The sequence below is a fragment of the Hippocampus zosterae genome, chromosome 2 (genome assembly GCF_025434085.1).
Source record: "Hippocampus zosterae strain Florida chromosome 2, ASM2543408v3, whole genome shotgun sequence".
In the NCBI taxonomy this organism is placed as follows: Eukaryota; Metazoa; Chordata; class Actinopteri; order Syngnathiformes; family Syngnathidae; genus Hippocampus; species Hippocampus zosterae.
This window is the reverse complement of record NC_067452.1, coordinates 13,468,601-13,489,387: the sequence shown is the minus strand read 5'-3', so window position 1 is coordinate 13,489,387 and position 20,787 is coordinate 13,468,601. Positions and strand designations below refer to the sequence as shown.

At 41.2% G+C, this 20,787-nt stretch overlaps 2 protein-coding genes across 6 annotated transcripts; one reads left to right on the top strand and one right to left on the bottom strand.

Annotated features, from left to right (window-relative positions):
- Nucleotides 1-227: 227 nt before the first annotated feature.
- dnajc5aa (DnaJ (Hsp40) homolog, subfamily C, member 5aa) lies at nt 228-14,021 on the bottom strand. 2 transcript variants are annotated; one of them, XM_052058211.1, is made up of 5 exons: nt 13,881-14,021; nt 4,019-4,147; nt 3,520-3,733; nt 3,266-3,437; nt 228-2,198 (listed from the first exon to the last, which is right to left on the bottom strand). In XM_052058211.1, the coding sequence occupies exons 2-5, from the start codon at nt 4,126-4,128 to the stop codon at nt 2,095-2,097; spliced, it is 600 nt and encodes a 199-aa protein (XP_051914171.1). In that variant the 5' UTR covers nt 4,129-4,147; nt 13,881-14,021; the 3' UTR covers nt 228-2,094. The 2 variants fall into 2 exon arrangements, with proteins under 2 accessions (XP_051914171.1, XP_051914170.1); XM_052058210.1 differs by lacking the exon at nt 13,881-14,021 and adding an exon at nt 10,459-10,731.
- Nucleotides 13,531-20,425, top strand: LOC127596048 (glucose-induced degradation protein 8-B homolog). Of its 4 annotated transcripts, none has more exons than XM_052058198.1 (6): nt 13,531-13,736; nt 14,063-14,190; nt 14,285-14,481; nt 15,315-15,509; nt 16,700-18,415; nt 19,038-20,425. In XM_052058198.1, exons 2-5 carry the CDS (start codon nt 14,070-14,072, stop codon nt 16,871-16,873), a joined length of 687 nt encoding a protein of 228 aa, XP_051914158.1. In that variant the 5' UTR covers nt 13,531-13,736; nt 14,063-14,069; the 3' UTR covers nt 16,874-18,415; nt 19,038-20,425. The 4 variants fall into 4 exon arrangements, with proteins under 4 accessions (XP_051914158.1, XP_051914157.1, XP_051914155.1 ...); XM_052058197.1 differs by having other exon boundaries at nt 15,312-15,509; XM_052058195.1 differs by having other exon boundaries at nt 15,258-15,509.
- The last annotated feature ends 362 nt before the right edge of the window (nt 20,426-20,787 follow it).

The window sequence follows — 20,787 nt, the reverse complement described above, 5'->3', positions numbered from 1 at the left end:
GGAAAATATTAATGCCATATAACCTTGGCTACAAATTGATTATGTGGTCAAATTTTGATCTATTTTAGTGTATCTTGAAATTTCTGGAATGTGAGCTGAATGTACGTTTTGTTTGTTACTTTTTAACCTTTTTAACCATGCTCCAATAATGACAACCTGTAATCTGTTAACACGATAAACTGAAGCCAATTCACAATGAATTGGATTGAACAAACAAAATCCATCCAAATGTTTAGGAACATTTATTCACCAACAGCAAATTGAGATCAATGATCCACGTTTTCTTCCAGACACACGATAACCATGCTACAACATAAAGGTTTCTTGTACTGTACTTGACTGTTTCGAGGCTGCCCGTATGTACAACCAACCAGAAGCCCAATAAAAGTCTCCCCGCACAACTGAACGGTTACAATACAACACTGCACCAATTGAAATGATTTTCCCACCACAAAGTATAACATGAACTCGCCTCCGCGGATTGATCAGAAAACCTATGCACTACAGTTGCACTCAATGCTGTCTTCTTTTGCCGGAGTTATCTCCAAATCGCGCATCTGTTGGATTTTTTTTTCCGTTTGTTTGAGTGCATTCAACTTACAACATGTACAGTAGCATTTTCAGAATCTCAATGAAAAAAAGCCATGGGACAGGGACATCTACAGTATGTTTCATCACGGGTTACTTACAGGAAACATCATATGAAACATCCATACTGTTAATAGCAGAGGGTGGACAGTCGCACGCAACTCAGCGCTTGTAAACAATCGAAAAACATGATGAGCCGAGTGGCAAATCAAAAAACAAACGCTATTGTGGGAGATTTGCAAATGTGTGGCCATACATGCAAATCCAAATGATGCAGGGTGCCAAAAAAAAATCTGATTCTGGCTGAGTGACCCTGTTCCGCGCGAGCTGTGCAGATTCAAAGGATTAGAGGTGCCAACAATTAAATGATTCATTGACAACTCATCAATAATCAAATGAATCGACAACTATTTTGAGAATTGATGAATTGTTTCGAGAACTGAACTGGAAATGGTCCAACCCTTTGGAATTTCAACCTCTCAATGGCAAATATTCTCCAATTGCTGTTGTCTTCCATGAAAGCGGACCGATTATCAAAATGTGACTTTGCAAATATCGGCTTTTACTTTGGAGAACATTTTTACAGATTTTCTGACGCTACAGATCACACTAGTAACTGAATCATTATCTGCACTCTCAATTTGAGATTATGTACAGTACAGATATATATATATATATATATATTTTAATAGCAGAGGGATTGATATGATCAAATATGTTTTCTATCCGATTCATCAATTGTTCAAATAATTGATAGTATCAGCCATAAAAACATGTCAACAATGATCACGGATATCGCACTTCCAAACACATGGACTTCAAAACAAGATGAGTTGTATTCCTCCCCAAAAAATAAAAAATAAAAAATAAAAGAAGCTTTCGCAGTCATCGGAATTCCTACATAACAGGATGAACGTAATGTTCTTCATAACACGGTGACCTTCTCGTTCATTCTTTTGGTAAAAAAAAAAAACAGAGACACGGTTGCTGATATGACAACATTCCTCAGGCGTAGGTGACCAAATGACAAGACGTCCCCTATACTGTGCTGACGTTCAAATAAATGAGAGTGAATTCAAGACGGCAGCCACAAATTTTCCACGGCCTGACAACCGGTTGGTGAGCGCGATGCCGCCAGGAGCCTTACCGCTCTCACACTGCACGTTGTATTCGTGTGGACATATTGCACGGAAGAGTCAAAATGTTGCCAAAGAGGAAATATGCCGCATGCTACACAATAACGCACAATGCGGGATTGGGGGGACGTGGGGACAAAATGGAAAAGAAATGACAATGTAATCACTTCTGGTCATACTCTGGTGAAATAAATAGCGGGACGGGGTTGTAAGGGTTGAATAGTTCCTTTGATGGACCATGCTGACTCGTCCCTGCCCTCTGCATGGGCCTTCCTGGTGAAAGGTGGATTCTTTCCCGTCGCGGAGTTGTTGCAGGGGAGCAGGTGGAACCGAGGCGAGGAGGGACGGGCGGACGGATAGGTGCGGCCACTTAGTTGAAGCCGGTGTCGGTGTGGTAGGAGTAGTGGCCGTCCGACGTCAGCTGGGTGGTCTCTGTTGCGGTGGGCTGAAGCATGATGGGCTCGCCTCCCGCTTCTGCCGGAGACATGTTGAGGGTTGTTACAGTTCATACTACATCTATAGGTGAAAACGATCATTTTCACCTTTGACGTTTAATTTAATACATGAGATTTCGTGCTTCATTTTAAATGTGCAACCTTACGAATGACTCTTTTTACAAAACTTTTCAAGTTAATCACTATTTTTGAGTGACTCTAGTGATGTACACCTTTCTCAGCATGGATGAGCAGGCCAATCACACACACACACATACATACATGCATACATACAGTCACCCGCCATTCATTGCGGTGAATATGTGTGCTAGACCACAGACCGTCATTGTAGTTTCGTTCTGCACAATTTCGCTGCCCTCTGCTGTCAACTTGCTGTGAGTGAATCAGGGAGCTGATTCACGCGTCAGCATCAGCCAGTTGTATGGTTTCATTTTGTTGGCCTTCAAGATTTGTGATTGCAGCAGGAAAGCCTTAAAATGTCTGTTTGCATGAGCATGTCATTTTTGACATGCAAACATGTCATTTTTGCTGATACAATATGAAAGACACTCAACCAAATAGGATTGATTTTGTTAAAATGTCAGTTCAAAGATAAAACATTTCAGCATGACGTCTTTTGTTTTCAGTTACAGTAAGTGTGTTTATCCTTAACATAACTGGCATTCAATTTTCCAATCACTCAAAACAGAGTTTGTTTGTTTTTTGTACGATACTGCAATAATACCATGGACCTTATCTTACAGTCAGATTTTGATATTGCTGCAACTCTAGTAACAAGTAATCTCATGTGATACTATTTTCAAACAGACAATCAGATTAAGTTGCTTTTCCTAATCAGTGTGCGTAACGATTGTGGTGAGAATGGGCAACGTGGACTATTGGCAAGGGAAAAGGAGTGAGCATTTGGGAATTACTGATGCTCATTATAATTGCCATGGGGACTGGGGGATGTAATTTTTCCTTTAAAAATAAACACGAGTAAGCATAGGATTGGGTTAAAAATATACAGTATAATCTACAAAAATGATGGCTATGAACAGCAGATTTTGCAAAAAGTGGATAAAAAAGTCAAAAGGTGGTTCTCACCTCTCTCGTCAGATTGCAACTGAGCCTCGAGGTCCTCCGGGGACACGTAAAAATCTTGCTCCTGGCCCTCCCGTGGCCGAGGTTTACATCGTCCGCAGCAGCAGTTGCAGCAGCAGCACAGGCAGCAGCAGAAGTAGCAGCCGGTGGCCAGGCCGCAGAACACAAACAGCGCCTGCACAAGAGCTTGAGTTTGATGGCCGGCTGCGCACAAAAACCACCAACAAAGCAACCGTTTCCCAGGCATCCAAACTTACCTTTGCCCACCAGCTGGAGAGGACAAAGTAAGTGTTGACATTCTCCTCTCCGAACTGCTCGGCCACGTACAGTCCCAGAGAGCCGTATTTGTCGTAAATGTTGCGCTTTGTGGGGTCATTGAGAATTGCGTGGGCATTGTTTATCTCCTTGAACTTATCGGCTGCTTCAGGATTGTCAGGATTCTTGTCAGGGTGAAACTTCAACGCCAGTTTCCTGAGTGGAACACAACCAACCTGTCAAGGACTTCATCCTGCAGTACAGCCGTCCAGCCTGTGATCAACACATCTGAACACATTACTGGAGTTTCAGACAAACGCAGAACAGTTGAGATTCTTAGCCAGAAACTTTGGGCATACTCACACCAGGCCAATGTTTCCCAACATTTATTGAGCCAAAGCTCATAGAGCGGTGTCTTGAGATACGAGTTAAGGCTGTACGATTTAGGAAACATATTCAGCTACAGGTTACAGAGTCCGTGTGTGTGTGTTTTGGTCTCACCTGTAGGAGCGCTTGATGTCATCACTTGTGGCAATCTTTTCCACTCCCAGCACGTGGTAGAGTGACTCACCAGCGGTGGATAGAGAACGCTGCCTCTGATGCTCAGCCATGATGCCTCACGTCCACAGGCTGGACACACACACACAAAACCACAACTATATGTACTGTACGTATAGTCGGCACATCGCTGTAGGTATCCTCAGTGTGTTCAAGATCCTGTTCCAGCAGACTTGAGGCGAGAGGTGGGGTCCACCCTGGACCGGACACGGGGCACAATAGATCAGTGCTTCCCAACCACTGGGTCATTAGAGACCATTAGATGTATCATGGGAAATTACCCAATTACACTCCATGAATGTGAAAAGTATCATTTCCAACAAATAATGCCTATCTTTGTTCCTCTATTTGTTACAGGGTGACAGGGAGAAGAATTACATTTTCTCTCACGAAGATGGCAGAAGGTCCACCTGTCGCCATTCCGAAAACAGAATAATAGTTTCATGTTCTACAAGATTTTAACCTTGCTAAGTACGGTGAAATTTTGAGGATAAAAAAAATCTGACTAGATCACCATCATTTCAGTATTCAGCATGTACTTTTTCTCGACTCAACTGTATTTACAGAGCACTTTAAAACAACCAGCGCTGTATACATAGTGCTGTGCCTGGAGCAAAAATAATTTAAATAAACAACAAACAATAAATAACAAAAACAGTGAATAGCACAATAAGAGTCAAACTACTTTTTGTAACATTATCACTGGTAAAGTTAGCTCCCGTCATACCTCGTATCATTTTTTGCATTCTCATTGTGTGGTGATTTTTTTAACCTGTTCATATGTCATGATGCATCGCCGACTCATGTAGCAATTTGAGCGAGCCAGCCGGGCGGGGGGGGGAATGCATAGAAAACAACAACCAAAGTTTGGAAGGAACCATTTCACACTTCAAAAAGAAAGTACACTGCCAAATGTGTCGATTGTGCTGTGGCTTACACAACTGCCCATCTATGGGATAGCGAACAACGCTACTCTATTTAATATTGTCTATGACCACAAATTAGAATCTTTTGTAATCCCTCCACACACGCTAATTAGAATGAATTGTAATCCCTCAGCAGGTGGTCTAAGATAGACAAAGCCACCTGCGCACTTTAAATCGCTTTATTGAACAAACGGTTCCGAGAAAAACATATGAAGCACATTCCGACACAAGCTGTCGATGGCCACAACTCAAGTGAGAAACTAAATTGGAGATGCACAATTTTGTCGATTAATCAACAAATAATCGATCGTCAAATACAATTAATTACGGTACGAGCTATTTTGACAAATAATTAATCATATGGAAGTGTTGTTTAACATCACATTGTCAAAAGCTTTTGAATTTTTTGAAATCTTGTCTGATTTCTGTCGTCCTCCATGAAAGCAAAGTGCATGTAGCAATCCCAACCACTTTGTCATCGCTTTGGAATAGTCTAGATCAGGGGTGCCCACCCTTTTTGGAGCGAAGATCTACTTTTCGATCAACTAACCTCCCGGGATCTACCATTACCGGCACGCACGCACGCGCACACACACACACACACACACACACACACACACACACGCCATGATGAGAAACAGCCTGAAACGGAGGCTTCCGACGCACTTTTGCAGCCTGTTAACTATCGTAGCTCACACGTACAGTTTTAAAGTGCTTCCCTGGGCCCTCCTAGATTGATATTCTTTGCCCGTGCCCTCGGTGAATTGTATACGAAGCAAACTCTGAATGAGAATAATGACGATAAAAGACAGACCACAACAGCTCTGATCACAATCTGCAATTGCATACTGCTGAGCGCTAACAACTACCGGTGACGTAATCACGCGCCACCGTAAATTTAAGATTTACCTGCTTTATTTTTAAAACATTTTTTTGTGTGAAAAAGAGACTGATAGGATGATTAGGGTGCAGCGTACATTAACCAAAAAATATATATTATGTACAAAGACACACAACTGGTTGTTTCCCCCCCCCCGACACTCCTCGGATCTACTTGGGACCTGTCTTAGATCTACCGGTAGATCAGGCTCCACGTAATGGGCACCCCTGGTCTAGATATTTTGTCAGGAATCTCTCTCTCTCTCTGAATATATATATATATATATATATATATATATATATATATATATATATATATATATATATATATATATATATATATATATATATATATATATATATATATGAGATTGGGAGTCCAGCCCCAATGAATGAAATGCTGAGCGAGGCAGCAACTAATCTGAAAGCTAAGATCATGGCGAGAATGAAAACTGGGCAACCTAGAAACCGCTATGTGAAGTACCATCTGAAAGTCTCATGCAAAGTGTGAATGCAGCACTGAGGACGATCCCTACCGTAACGATCACGGAAACCAATGAGCTGATATACGCTTCAGCATCAGTGATCCTTGAGATGCTTGGCTAAAAGAGCAACCATGGAAGCCATGAGATACGTTACCCACCATGGAAAAGACGGTTGGAGGCTAAGATCAAGGCGGCCCGGAAAGATGTGAGTCAATTGACGGAGGCCCAGAGAGGTGTGATGAAAAGGCCGATACCCGAGAGGTACATCCAGATGACCATACCTGAAGCACTCGAAACTGCCAAACAAAGGCTCCAAGCCTTGTCCAGTCGCCTAAAGCGGTACACGAAATAGAATGAGGCCAGACGAATAAACAGGCTGTTCGCAACACAACCTGCGAAAGTGTACGCTCAGTGGCAGGGTCCTAACAACAGAGCTGACCCACCAAGACTGGAAACTGAAAGGTACTGGAAAGGCATATGGGAGAAGGAGGTTGCACATGACAGCAGTGCACAATGGCTGGTGACCCTGAGAGAGGAGCACAGCAACCTCCCTGAACAGAACCCGGTTACCATAACAGTGGCAGACATACAGGAAAGAGTCTCAGATATGAAGAACTCCAGTTGAAGGAAGGCCCAGAGAGGTGTGTTGCGGGTCATTAAATATAGTAGTTTCCTCGCTGCTGCTTGCGCGAACTTCCATAGTGTTTCGCTAGTAGTGTACTGCACTGTATGTGACTCACGGCTTCCGTCCGTATTCAACACAAAGCGCAAAATAATGATGGTGCATTCATTCCGCCTAGGAAAGGGCAGATAGGTGACGTTCAACATGAATACAACGGCGCTTGAATCAGATTTTACCGATACCCACCAATGCATCGTGATGAATCTAGATTTCACCTGTCAATTGCGTCATACCCAGTGAATGAGCCGATGCACTCGCATCGCGCACGTGCGCATCGATTAATATCGATTCTTTTCCACACCCTTAACACACACACACACGCACACACACACACCGACTCTGTAATCTGTAGCGGAGCATGTATGGCTCAATTGTACTTCATCATTCCAGCCGGCATGTAAGGGATTGTCGCTGGTCCATGAAATATGTAGGACCATGAACCAGTCTATGGCGGAAAAAAAAAGGTTGGGGACCACTGCCCAATTATATCCCCTTCCTCACACACTCACTACTCCAATCCCAATTGCTACACTCTTACTAAAACTATTCCTTGAGATTTAAATGAATGTACAATATTTCAACATCTATGAACATTTTGAACACTACGCGCCATGTATATGGACAAACCTACTAAAGTCCAACTTTTATTTCGAGAAAAATTTAGTAATTACTAATTTAATATGAAGGGGGTTGCTGTTGTTTTTGTCCCCCCCCCCTTATGAAAAAATAATAGCACCTTAACATGTTCATATCAGTCAACAACTTTAAAACACTAAGATTTGAATGAAATAATGAGCAGATCATTTGCACTAACAACTCCAATGCTTCATGTACTGTAGTTCAATGTAACATTCACCCCCAATCACCCCAGTAAAAGGGGTCTGGCGATGCCAGTGGTCGGGACAAACCACTTAAAAGTTGAAACTATTGAGGACCAAGGAATTACCCTTGGTCATAATGGATGCATAGCGAGTAAACAGACCAAGACGGCGGGTTCATTACAGGAGTGTGGCGGTCAATCTTCTGGCTCTCGTGAACTTAGCTGAGTTTGATAAAGTGGCAATGCCGTCCTAAAACAGTCAAACTGTGCACATGGTCTGTGTTTTTGTTCTTTTGGTATTTTGCTCGACTTTGCACAGGTAGAACTCGGCGCAACAGGGTGTTTTCGCCATTGCGATATGGAACAAGCCTTACAACTGCACTATCATGCGTTTGTGTGTAACCCCCCCTCCTGTCCCGTCTCCAATAGTGACAGGGTGCTATCAAAATATTTTTAAGATGATAACGATTATAATTCATTCAGCAACTTATTTTCTACAATGATTCAGAGAGACTTTCCCACACTGGTGTCATATTTATGTGACATCCATCACACACATCCGCGGAGCCCAAAATTTGTCTGGCTGCGCCTCAATCAAATACAACAGAATCATTATAGACTCCCTGCACTGCACAATAGACCTCCTTTTGGCTAGTCTAAAATTTTGTCTACGTACAACGTAGACAAAATTGTGAGATGCCCTGGGGGTCGTGGAAGTAACACCCATGTGAAACGTACTGTAGCACAATTGCCCAATTGACAAACACACTGAACTAGACAATTGCTTCCACACAAAAATGACAAGGTACCCGTTGTTACACCGAGCGCACACTGTTTTCTCTTACAAAATTGTCGGATGAATCGGGAACAGGCAACTTTGTTCGCAGGAATGCCCACAGAGGTGCAACACGGCCCCAAACATGCCAGACCAGACTTGCGCTTGCATAATCATGAGGTTAGCCTCTTTTTACACGTTGCACACTAGCACCAGCCTACCAAAATAGCGGCCTATATGTGAATATGCCAATAGATATTATGTCAATGTGTATTAATAAATTTTGCGTTAGGTAATAATTAAAGTTACAGTCTGGAAGTTTTTGCTTAAAACTAAACACTAGTGACACCAAAAAAGCAAGTACTGTACTTAACTTTCGTATGCGCATGATTCAAATGCAGTCAACAGACATAATGTTCGATTTTCCTCAAAAATATTCAAATGACATGTTAGTTTATTACATTTTAATCAGGTGCAACCGATGAAGGTCAAGACTGAATGATTTTTTTCTGTGTAAATGTACTTTCAACTCAACCTACCCAACCGCTATGGATTTTTTAGACCGATGCAGATAGATATTTGGCAGAATAAAATTGCAAGCACCCATCATTCGGATGACTATTTAAGAAAACATACTGTATAATGACTAAAGAAATTTGGTCACTGGTATCCCACCGAACGGAGAATGCTTGCAAACAAAATGATTTTGAGGTCGATTTTTTTAAAGGTTGCAAAGATGTTGGCAGACAGTTATTACCTTTAAAAATTTCGAACAGGTCCTTGGTGTGCCTCAACATCGAATATGGTCATCATTGGTAGCTCTCAAAAGTCTCACGTAGATTTTGTGTGAAACAAAACACAGTGACGTTGATTAATATTGCTGGAGTTGTTTTGTTGTGGATTGCTGCCTTAGGCCGCTGCCAGTCATCGGAAGGAAGTGCTTCCATTTGTTTTACCAGATGTGGAAGTTGGTTGTGTGTGACGCCTATAACCCAACAGCAAGATTCTGACTAGTGAAAACGCCGAGTGGCTAATAACTCTGGGAAACCACGAGCCACAATGGCTGCTGTTCATGACAAGCCAAACAGGGGACTAGACAAACATTCACACTAATATTCAAACTAAATGAATATGTGGGTTCTTTAGTGCAGTGGTCAGTGGGCCATTTGGTGCCAGCAGCACAGACTGTTTTATTTTTCCTTTCGTAGCGGAGCATATACAGTATACACACTACTGAAGGTGTCCAACTTTGAAATGGTGCTGACTGCAGGGCAGCAGCTGGCCCTGTTCTGCCTTGCGCTGCTCGGTCAAGCTCTGCAGAGTCAAAGGGGGTAAATGTTGGAATTATGGCACACTCCTACGGCGCATTTCTCACGCTCATATTCAGACTCGTGCACTCGCATTTGAACACGCTTCAATTGTTCCAACGGCATCATGATTGGGGTTACTTAAGCATAACGGCGTTTAAGACAACCGATAGATTACGAAAAAGAAGTAGTCATCTCGATACAAACGGAACAGGCCGCATTCAAGCAGCTTTGTCAAGACGACAACAAAAACTCGACAGATTGTCGAGATTCACAAATTGTCAACGAGCAGGATTAGAGGCCGTGAAAAACGTTACAAGGAGCAATAATCTCCGGGCATCATCATCATCGTCATCAGCATCATCAGCAGTAGCAGCAGCATCCATGTTAGTTTGCCTCATCCCGGCCTACTGAGGATGCGAAGCACCGCCGTTCATTTGGCGAAGGGCGCGTGCCGTCGTGCTGAGGCGAAGGCAAAGCAATCGATACGAAGAAGATGGAAGACTCACCTTCCACGAGACCAAAGTGCGAGACGAACAACGAGCGGTGGCCGTGTAGCGACGAAGTCAGGACGGACGGCTTCTCGTGACTATGGTTGCATCTCTCCGTGTAGCCTCTGTGACTGCGTGTGTGTGTGTGGCTCCAACCTCCCACCAACCATGGACAGCTGCAGCAGGACGTTGGCCCCGCCCCCCTTCCAATGAGCGGCGCACCATGCGCGCGCACGCGGACCAATGCGGGAGCGGGGCGCGCGCGCAGAGAGACGTGACAACTACACTGGAGTTTAACAGTCGTTTTTTAACGCAAATCAACTTTCTTCATAGTGCACTTAAAAACACAACAACAACAGCTGAATCAAAATAAATACAATTAAACCTAAAAGGATATTTCTAGTACAAGAGTAAAACTAAAAAAAATGTAGATTGATTTCATTCAATCATGTACATTGGTTACATGATGAAAATGTGTTAAACTGATCTTTTTTTTAAGAAAAGGGGGAAACTTAGATCAGTTTAGCAACTGAAAATTATCAGCATTTTTTTTGTGAAAACAAAATGAAATATAATAATCAACCAATTAATTTTCTATATGTGTACAAATAAACACAAATGTAATAAATATACACAAATATTATATTTTTTAAAGTTAATCTCTAAAAACATCTTTACACCAACTTTAGCGGCCTGTTGTTCGATTATGCAGACCATCAACAAGCTTCAAGTTGTTGGTGGTCTCAAGTTGAATCAAATTGTGGTGAGGTTTCCCAGAGGATGGAAAGAAATTCTTTGATTCACCCATTTAACTCTATAATTACGTGTTATGCAATGGACAGACAGGAGAGATAGATAGATAGATAGATAGATAGATAGATAGATAGATAGATAGATAGATAGATAGATAGATAGATAGATAGATAGATAGATAGATAGATAGATAGATAGATAGATAGATAGATAGATAGATAGATAGATAGATAGATAGATAGATAGATAGATAGATAGATAGATAGATAGATAGATAGATAGATAGATAGATAGATAGATAGATAGATAGATAGATAGATAGACAGACAGACAGACAGACAGACGGATAGAAAGATAGATAGTTGGATGGATAGATAGAACACATTTCCATACTCAGGTTAGTTGAACTTTGCTATTTTGTGATATGAATGCCACCAGGTGCTTACATAGGTTAATTCAGGGGTGCCCAAACATTTCGGATCGAAGATCTACTTTTCGATCAACTAACCTCACGGGATCTACCCTTACCGACGTGCGCGCGCGCACACACACGCACACACACACACACACACACACACACACACACACACACACACACACACACACACACACACACACACACACACACACACACACGCACGCGCACACACACACACACATGCACGCCATGATGAGAAACAGCATGAAACTGAGGCATGCAACGCACTTCTGCAGCCTGTTAACTATCGTAGCTCACAAGTACCATTTTAAAGTGCTACCCTGACCCTCATAGATTCCTATTCTTTGCCCGTGCCCTCGGTGAATTGTACACGAAGCAAACTCTGAATGAGAAGAATGACGATAAAAGCTGCAATTGCAGACTGCTGAGCGCTAACAACTTCCGGTGACATAATCAGGCGCCATCGTAAATTCAAGATTTACCTGCTTGATTTTATTTTTTTAATATTCATTTTGTGAAAATGAGACTGATAGGATGATGAGGGTGCAGCGTACATGAACACAAAAAAATATGTTACGAACATGTACAAAGACACACAAATGGTTGTTTGTTTTTTTTTCTCCTCGACACTCTTCAGATCTACTCGGGACCTGTCTTAGATCTACCGGTAGATCAGGATCTACCTAATGGGCACCCCTGGGTTAATTGTACCTTATGCCATCTCGTGGAAGAACATTTTATGTCATTTCATGTTAACTGTTCTTTTGATGGTGGCGCGGGCACCCGCAGCGGCTTGCACATGTAGAACATTTGACAATAAAGTTAACTTGAACTTGAATAGTTCTCAGAGCAAAATACCCTGCTGAAGTTAACTCTATGAGCTCTCCCAAATCAACACTGCTCGAGTGTGGTGTTCTTGAGCAGAACTAAACCTGTCAGGAAGAAGTTATGAGAATAGTTTCTGTGAGATGAGTCAGTTTTGATTGTTATTTTCAACACTTGTTTTTACATGAAAATAATTCCATTCAATTTTCAAAGAAAGCTATTAGGACAGTCACTGAATCTAAATATACTTGATATTTGATTATTTTACATGAATTCCCAAATTTTACTCAAGTAAATATCCGTTACAATCTTCAGACGACCGACAGGAAGTAGAAAAATGTGATTCATCATGGAAAATAATGTGATTTATTAATTGTTCAGCGCCTGAAAGCATGATTATTTACTTATTTATTTTTAGTTAATAGCCCATTATAAACTAAATCAAGAGAGAACATGTGCATAAGGACTACAGGGTGGATGAAGAATCAGCATTAAAAAAAGATTATACATCTATCTTGGTGTCACATATGTATTGAAAGAAATTATGCCTGTAGGGGTTGCATGGCACCCCAGAGAACATGCTTGGGTTTTATTTTGGCCGTAAAAAGAATTAAGTGTAATTGTACATAGGTGGTAGTGGGGCTTTCGTTGTCAGAGAGGGGGCAAGGAGTATTAGCTCCTCTGTAGACATGTACCGGTAGTTACAATTTTATAGAAGCATGATACTGTTTATTGTTGTGGCACAGAGTTGGGGGTGCTTATATATATTTTCTTCGTCCTGGTGGTAGTGTAACAAAAAAAAAATTGAGAAGCGGTGGTTCAAAGAATCGTTTTGAATTATGACTTCAGTTATATGAGAAATTGTATAACCCATTTCTAATATTTTTTTATTTTCACCCACCATATATATACATATACATAATTGATGTTGACTTCCATACTGAAAAGTAGATATATTTTCAATGTATCCAATACAATCATTGTTGAATATGTAAATTCTTTAAAGTTTTTCCTACAAATCCACACGTTGCCCTGCCTCAGCAACCGTGACGTCATCGTGCCGAACCAATGGGTGATCTCGCAAGAATTACGTATGTTACTATCGCGAGGATATCACATTAGCTTGGCTTATTAGCAGGCCACCGAAAGATTCATCGCAGTCTGTGTTGTAATTCACAAATGTTCTCCTCTCGGAGAAAGCACTCGGGCTAAGTGTCATCACTTGATACCTCTCCGCGTCAACAAGAAAGGAAACAAACACCGAAGCTCGCGTTGGACGGTAGGTTCGCAGCTAACGGAGAGCTAACTAGCCGGGGCAGTCTGAATGTTGCCTGCCTGGGGTGGGGAAATGAGGAAATTGATTTGTTTTGGGATCTGTCGCCGGACGTTTACACCAGTTCAGCGCTCGAAAGCTTTCACAAACCTTCAAAACTCGTTTTCTCTCGTCATCATTGCACAGCTACTATTTCCCCCTTCCTGTCTGTATTCAGCACGTAGCATATTTCTCCTCCGCTGTCGGTTGAGTGTTGCTGTAGGTACTTAAAGCCGCCAAACCGTGTCAGTCTTGCTCCCGTCTCCCGGTTTGAGCCTTTCGCTCTCTTGCAGGCTTCCAATGATGAGTTATGCTGAAAAGCCTGAAGACATCACAAAAGACGAGTGGATGGACAAATTGAACAACGTGCACATTCAGAGAGCGGATATGAACCGGCTCATTATGAACTACCTGGTGACCGGTAAGTCACCTCAAAACACGTTGGAGTGAATCGACACGACAAAGCAGAACATACAATTGTTTCAGAATGTGACGTGACGTGTCTTGTACTCAAGAGGGATTCAAAGAGGCGGCGGAGAAGTTCCGGATGGAGTCTGGTATCGAGCCCACTGTGGACTTGGACTCTCTGGATGAAAGGATAAAGATCAGAGAAATGATACTGAAGGGACAGATCCAGGAAGCCATCGCACTCATCAACAGTCTGCACCCTGAGCTGCTGGACACCAACCGATACTTGTACTTTCATTTGCAGGTACATTTGCATGCCACACAAAATAAAGTGAATGAAACCTGGATATATGACCATGCTCGTAACTAGGGATGAACAATTTTGAGAAGTCATCTAATCTATTTATACATGTTCAAAATGAACACACACAAAAACAAATGTAAATAATGGCACTTTTTTTCCTCTCCAGTTTTGTGACGGATTATTTATCGAAGCTTCTCTTCCCATGTATTTTTTTAAATAAACACAAGCAATAAATTTCATCTTTAATACTAGAGCTGTGTAATACGGGTGAGAAGCGTATCACAATGTCAGTCTTTCATATCAGCAGTGCTTGTTTTGAAATACAATTCAATAGAAATCACAGTTACACTGCGGTAATCTGCAGTTTATAGCTATCACTTTTTATCGGTTCTCACAGTATACATAAATGCCCTCAAAGGTGGGAAAGTTACCTTTGAGTCGTTTATTCAATGCCGGGAGATTACAGCACACAAGCACCATGTTCGTTACATGATGTGAAGACGAAACAGAGGGCAAATTGTTAGTTGGCTCCAAAATGAGTCATGAAAATGTGCAATCTTATTTAACACGTTTGTATCCAATGTACCAAATAATACTACCATCGTGGTTAGTACCAACCCGACTTATGACGGTGGCTGGGCAATATGGCCTTAATATAAAATCTTGCCTTCAGACCCACTTTTCTTACGGAAAAACAATTTAACATTCTTTTGCACATGTTATCTGCTTCTTGGCAGCAATTTGCCTTTTTTTTTTCTTTTTTTTTTTTTGGAAAGGCCATACGTGATCCAGCCTTGTTTCATCACTTGTGTGTCATTCCCCTGGCACAGCAGCAACATTTGATCGAGCTCATCCGGCTAAGGGAGACAGAGTTGGCGCTGGAGTTTGCCCAGACACAGCTGGCCGAGCAGGGGGAGGAGAGCCGCGAGTGTCTTACAGAGATGGAGAGAACACTTGCCCTGTTGGCCTTCGACAACCCTGAGGAGTCGCCCTTTGGAGACCTACTCAACATGATACAACGGCAGAAGGTACTCGCACCGGCTACCTTTTCCAAAAATGCTGTGTTGACCAACAACATTTACATATCACTAGAATTATCTATTACACAATGAATACATCTCCAGGTTCTGATTTAATAAAAAGAAAAGCATGACATTATTCAAATCAACTTTTATATTTTGGTAGAGAGAGGGTGATTTTGTTTTTATGTTGTTGTTGGTTTTTTTTTCCCCCTTCCCTGGGCCGATATGATGATATTCATTTTCAGTACAGGGAAAATATTGGCATCTGAAGAAAAAAAAAGAAACTATACAAAAACGCCAGCTCTTTGTTGAAATATCTGAATGCTTACTATCACAGACAATAGACGTGATTATTTTATCAGCCGTCAGATCTTTTTTAAAAAGTATAATCGGCCTGGCCAATAATTGATCTAACCCAATTTTATGGCTTCTCTTGATACAAAATTCAATAAGATAAATTCTCTCTCTCTCTCTTTAATATACATAAAAAATATGGGATTGCAATCTGGAACCCGGCTAGGCCGCTCAAGGAAATGCTTCTTACAAAACTGTCAGGCTGTTGGCAATTGTGTTGATAATTTTATGTAGCAACTGGGCGAATTTCTCATTTCATACGGGAGTGTTTCATCTCATTTCAAAATAAAGTGAGAGAAGGTAAGCACTTGGAGGGTGTTGTATAATTCTCTTAGTAGTATAAACGGAATATAGATTTGTGTATATCATTATCGTGCTATAAAATGGGCTATATCGTGATAGATGTTCTTTTCAATACTGCCCGGCACTACTCAAGTGAGTTGTTTTAGCCAGCAAAATTGCGACTGTGGTTCTGATGTCATTTTGTCTCATCAACAACAATCTTTGGGGAGACATCTGTTTAAAAACAGTTTCTAGAGAGGGAAATAATGTGCTGCTAAGTCCAGTTTAAATTGAAGAATAAAATGTTTTCCAAAAGGAAAACCAGATGGTCATTCATTATTAAAGGGATAGTAAAGTATATTTAGCCCTTTTCAGAAGGAAAAAGTACATATTTTGACTACAAAACAAATATTTTAATGTGAGAGTACACGGAAATGAGTAATTTTTTTTTTCTTTCTCCTTTCTTCTTTCTACATACATTCTTGCTGCTGGAGGCTGTAAATTTCCCCAGTGTGGGACGAATAAAGGATATCTTATCTTAATGTTTGTTTGCTGTACAGGTGTGGAGCGAGGTGAACCAAGCTGTGCTGGACCATGAAAATAGGGAGTCCACTCCCAAATTAGCCAAACTCCTCAAGTTACTGCTCTGGGCGCAGAACGAGCTGGACCAGAAAAAAGTGAAATACCCGAAAATGACTGACTTGAGTACGGGAACCATCGAGGACCCCAAGTGAGCCCAACCACCAGACTTTGTAGGCCCCCTTAATTTATGATCAACTGTGCGGCTGTTGCAGTTGGATAGTGTGCTAAACTAGATTTTGCTGAGGTTTTTTTTTTTTTTTTGACTGAACTTGGTCATCGTGACTCTGTTGCATTCAAACAGTACCATCCAAGTTACCATGGCGCTATACATAGGTGCCTTGAGATAAGAGTGACCCAGTTTTTCAACATACGAGCAGTCATTTGGATGATTTTTCTATTTATTATTATTAATATTATAATAATTATTATTGTGCTTTCACTTAGAAGCAAACATTTGAGATAGGAACCTGTTTGTGGGCAGGTGACTCAATTTGTTTCACAGGAGGTAACAGTTTGGCAGAAAAAGCATCTAATATAATAAGGACAGCCAAACTCTGGGTTATTCAAAACAACCACAAAGCTATTCCTAAGTCTATTTAGCTTGATAGTAACCACAAATTGCCATAAACAACGAATAACGAATAGCATCAGTGTCGCAGTGTTATAGCACTTTATAAAATGGATATTTTCATGCAAACAGTGGGGCAACACATGTAGACAGACGATAAAATAATTCAGACACTTATATTTGCATAAAATGAATTGTATAACTGCAACTTCCAGTCATTTATCTGTGTGGGTGTTCTACAGCCCCTTGGTAGCCAAGGTGCGCATATTAGAAGGAGCAGCATAATTTCCATTTCATTGAAGCAAAACAAATGTTGCAAAAACGGTTTGTTTCCTGTGATTCTATTTAATTATGTCCTGAATATACGTTTTTATGAAGTACAGTTTAAGATTTTACTTATTTAAAATGAAAATTGATTAAAAAAAATAACTGGGGAACTGGAACCAATTAATGGCATTGCTGTTTATTTTAAATGGGAATGATGAGTTGAGATGTGTTTTGAGTTAAGAGGATAGTCACTGTAAGATGATAGTCAGTCACAACTGAATTAAACTTGTTTCTCAAGGCACCAGTGTATTTTTAAATGGTTGTCACAATTTTTCTTGACTTCTGATTTCAAATTCACTTTCAGCATGATAGCGCTTATTAATCCTGTGTGGCTCGAAAAATGGAATCCATTTCAAAATGTGAATCAGGTCTTGACCTGCTTTCCATGGTACCACGTTGCTTTTTGTGCAAACGAGTCACGCCTGCGTTCTACCAGAAGACCCAAAACTGGCTTACCTGCTATCTAGATTTGTGCAACAGCGTAGATACTGTATGGTTTAAAAAAAAAAACTCTAATAATATTGCTATGTTTGTTATTCCTGTGTCATCGAGGCAAGACAAGACTGTAAATTGCGGTACTATTTACAAAGTAACATTTAAATACAGACGCTGGGTTTTAGACTAATGTTGGAATCAACAGATACAAGATGCTATTTTATATTATTCTCAAAAGGCCTTGAGTCTGTAGTATTTATTGTGTCAATTATCTGCACTGCCGGAAAGCGATTTGATAAGAGCAAAATTGGGATGAGCAGCCTGAGAGGTCACGAAATGAGTGAAAGCTGGGAAGATTTAAGGGGTGCCCAAACTTTTTGGACTGAAGATCTACTTTTCAATCAACTAACCTCCCGGGATCTACCCTTACCGGCACGCACGCGCACACACACACACACATGCACGCCATGATGAGAAACAGCCTGAAACTGAGGCATGCGATGCACTTTTGCAGCCTGTTAACTATCGTAGCTCACACGTACAGTTTTAAAGTGCTTCCCTGGGCCCTCCTAGATTCCTATTCTTTGCCCATGCCCTCGGTGAATGCACACGAAGCAAACTCTGAATGAGAATAATGACGATAAAAGATAGAGCGCAACAGCTCTGATTACAAGCTGCAATTGCAGACTGCTGAGCGCAAACAACTTCCGGTGACGTAATCAATTCAAGATTTACCTGCTTTATTTTATTTATTTTTTTGTGAAGCCATGAGACTAATAGGATGATTACGGTGCAACGTACATTAACACAAAAAATATATATTACTAACATGTGCAAAGAGACACAAATGGTTGTTTTTTTTTTTTTCTCCTCGACACTCCTCGGATCTACTTGGGACCTGTCTTAGATCTACCGGTAGATCAGGATCTACCTAATGGGCACCCCTGGTTTAAACCATTGGGGGGTGGGGGTCAAACTCATTTGAGTTCAGGGGCTACATTCACCCCATAGTGGGCCAGACCAGTATTTTCGGGGTCACATGAACTATTTAAAACCAACAACCCCTCAAAATGCCCAATATTTATTTGTGTTTGAAAAGATTTCCATTTTTGATCATCGTGTTACAAATCATACGAGCAGTCTGAAATTTCTGAGCAGAAAAGCTATTTCAATATTTCAATCGGTTTTATCATTTAAACATGTGCAACTTAAAGATCGATGTGAATCTACCAGTAAATACATACTGTTCGATAAACACTTTCAAATATTTGTAGGTTTTAAACCTGCGTCTGAAAATCTTGTCACACTCAACTGACTCACACTGTCCAAACTCAAGCGCCCTCAGTTGTCCCTCACATGAAAAGACACTGAAGTTGTGGTGATGCATGCGAATGACAAAGAAGCGATCGACCAAACCAGCCTCTTTTCAACTCAAGCAGTCGAGTGATGCTTTGCCGTACTCGCTGTCTTCAGATATTTCGACAGGGAGGTGTTAATTTTCACAAAAAGACATTCTTCATCGTGCCCAAGTGGCACAGCAGCATGTCGTGTGGTGTACAATCGCGTTGCTCCGGAAACTTACTTTCAGCGTTCCCAAATGCAACAATGTCAGGCCTCAAATCTTGAGTAACAGCCAAGTTCAGAATGTCATTAAAGTGGTTCTCAGTGCACCTTTCAGTGGACAAAATGACCACCAATATTTTACGCTTATCGAAATCGCCTTGAGTATAAGCTATCGAGCAGCCGTGCCGGTTTGGGGAACCCCCTCAAGTGTCCAGAGGACCGTTTGTTTGACACACTTGGGTTAAAAAGACAAGCGAAGACATTTTAGACTGAGCCTGTGTGCGAGTGTGTGTGTGTGTGTGTGTGTGTGTGAGAGAGAGAAAGAAAGAAATGATGGAATCCAAATGTATTTCTAAATATATAAAGTCGAGCTGAACATACTTCATTTGTGTATCTTTGTTTTAACTGTGTTTCTGTTCAATGGTGGTCATGATGAGGTGCAACACTGGGACTTTTGGTAATCCATAACAATCAATGGTAACATTTTCAGTCTATCAAATTTGCCCACCCTCACTTTTTTTTTAATGGTCATTGTTTTCACACTTAACTGCATGCAAGTGTCTGTTTTTCAAGAGAGGAAAGAGCAGTCGCGCTTGTCTCTTTTTATATGCGTTGTTTTTCGTTGTTGTTTTTTTTTTTTCAAGGAAGCCGAATTTGCTGTGAGTTGTCCATCCTGTAAGTTGTCGACCTCGTGTTGTCTTTCCAGAGACTTGCTCTGACATTTGGGAGACATCGAGTGCTTGCGTCCCTTTTACAAATCCACATCTCTAAGAGCAGATTTGTAAATAAACGTGACTTTTGTGAAACATTTCTTTCTCTTGTCTTGATTTTGTATTTTATTGTAATACGAGTTCTGTCAAAATACTGATTTGGTTGGCTTGGCCGTTTCAAGTTGTGCACCCTCTGATAGTTCCCTAAAATGTCTTCTGAAAGTTCCTTTGTAGTGATTAGGGAACTGAGTGAGTGACTGCAACTGCAGTAACTCCCTAATCACTGGAATTCTCAATGGTGACAGGATTTGCCCAAAAAGACAATCCAAAATGCTCAGTCTTGTTGGAATGGCCACGTCGGTCTGATTGTATGTTTGGAGGTGGATTCTGGCCTTTTTCGGGAACATTTGGGTGTGACGGCGCCTTTAGAAAATGTGCTCAAACGCCTTGATTATTGAGCACA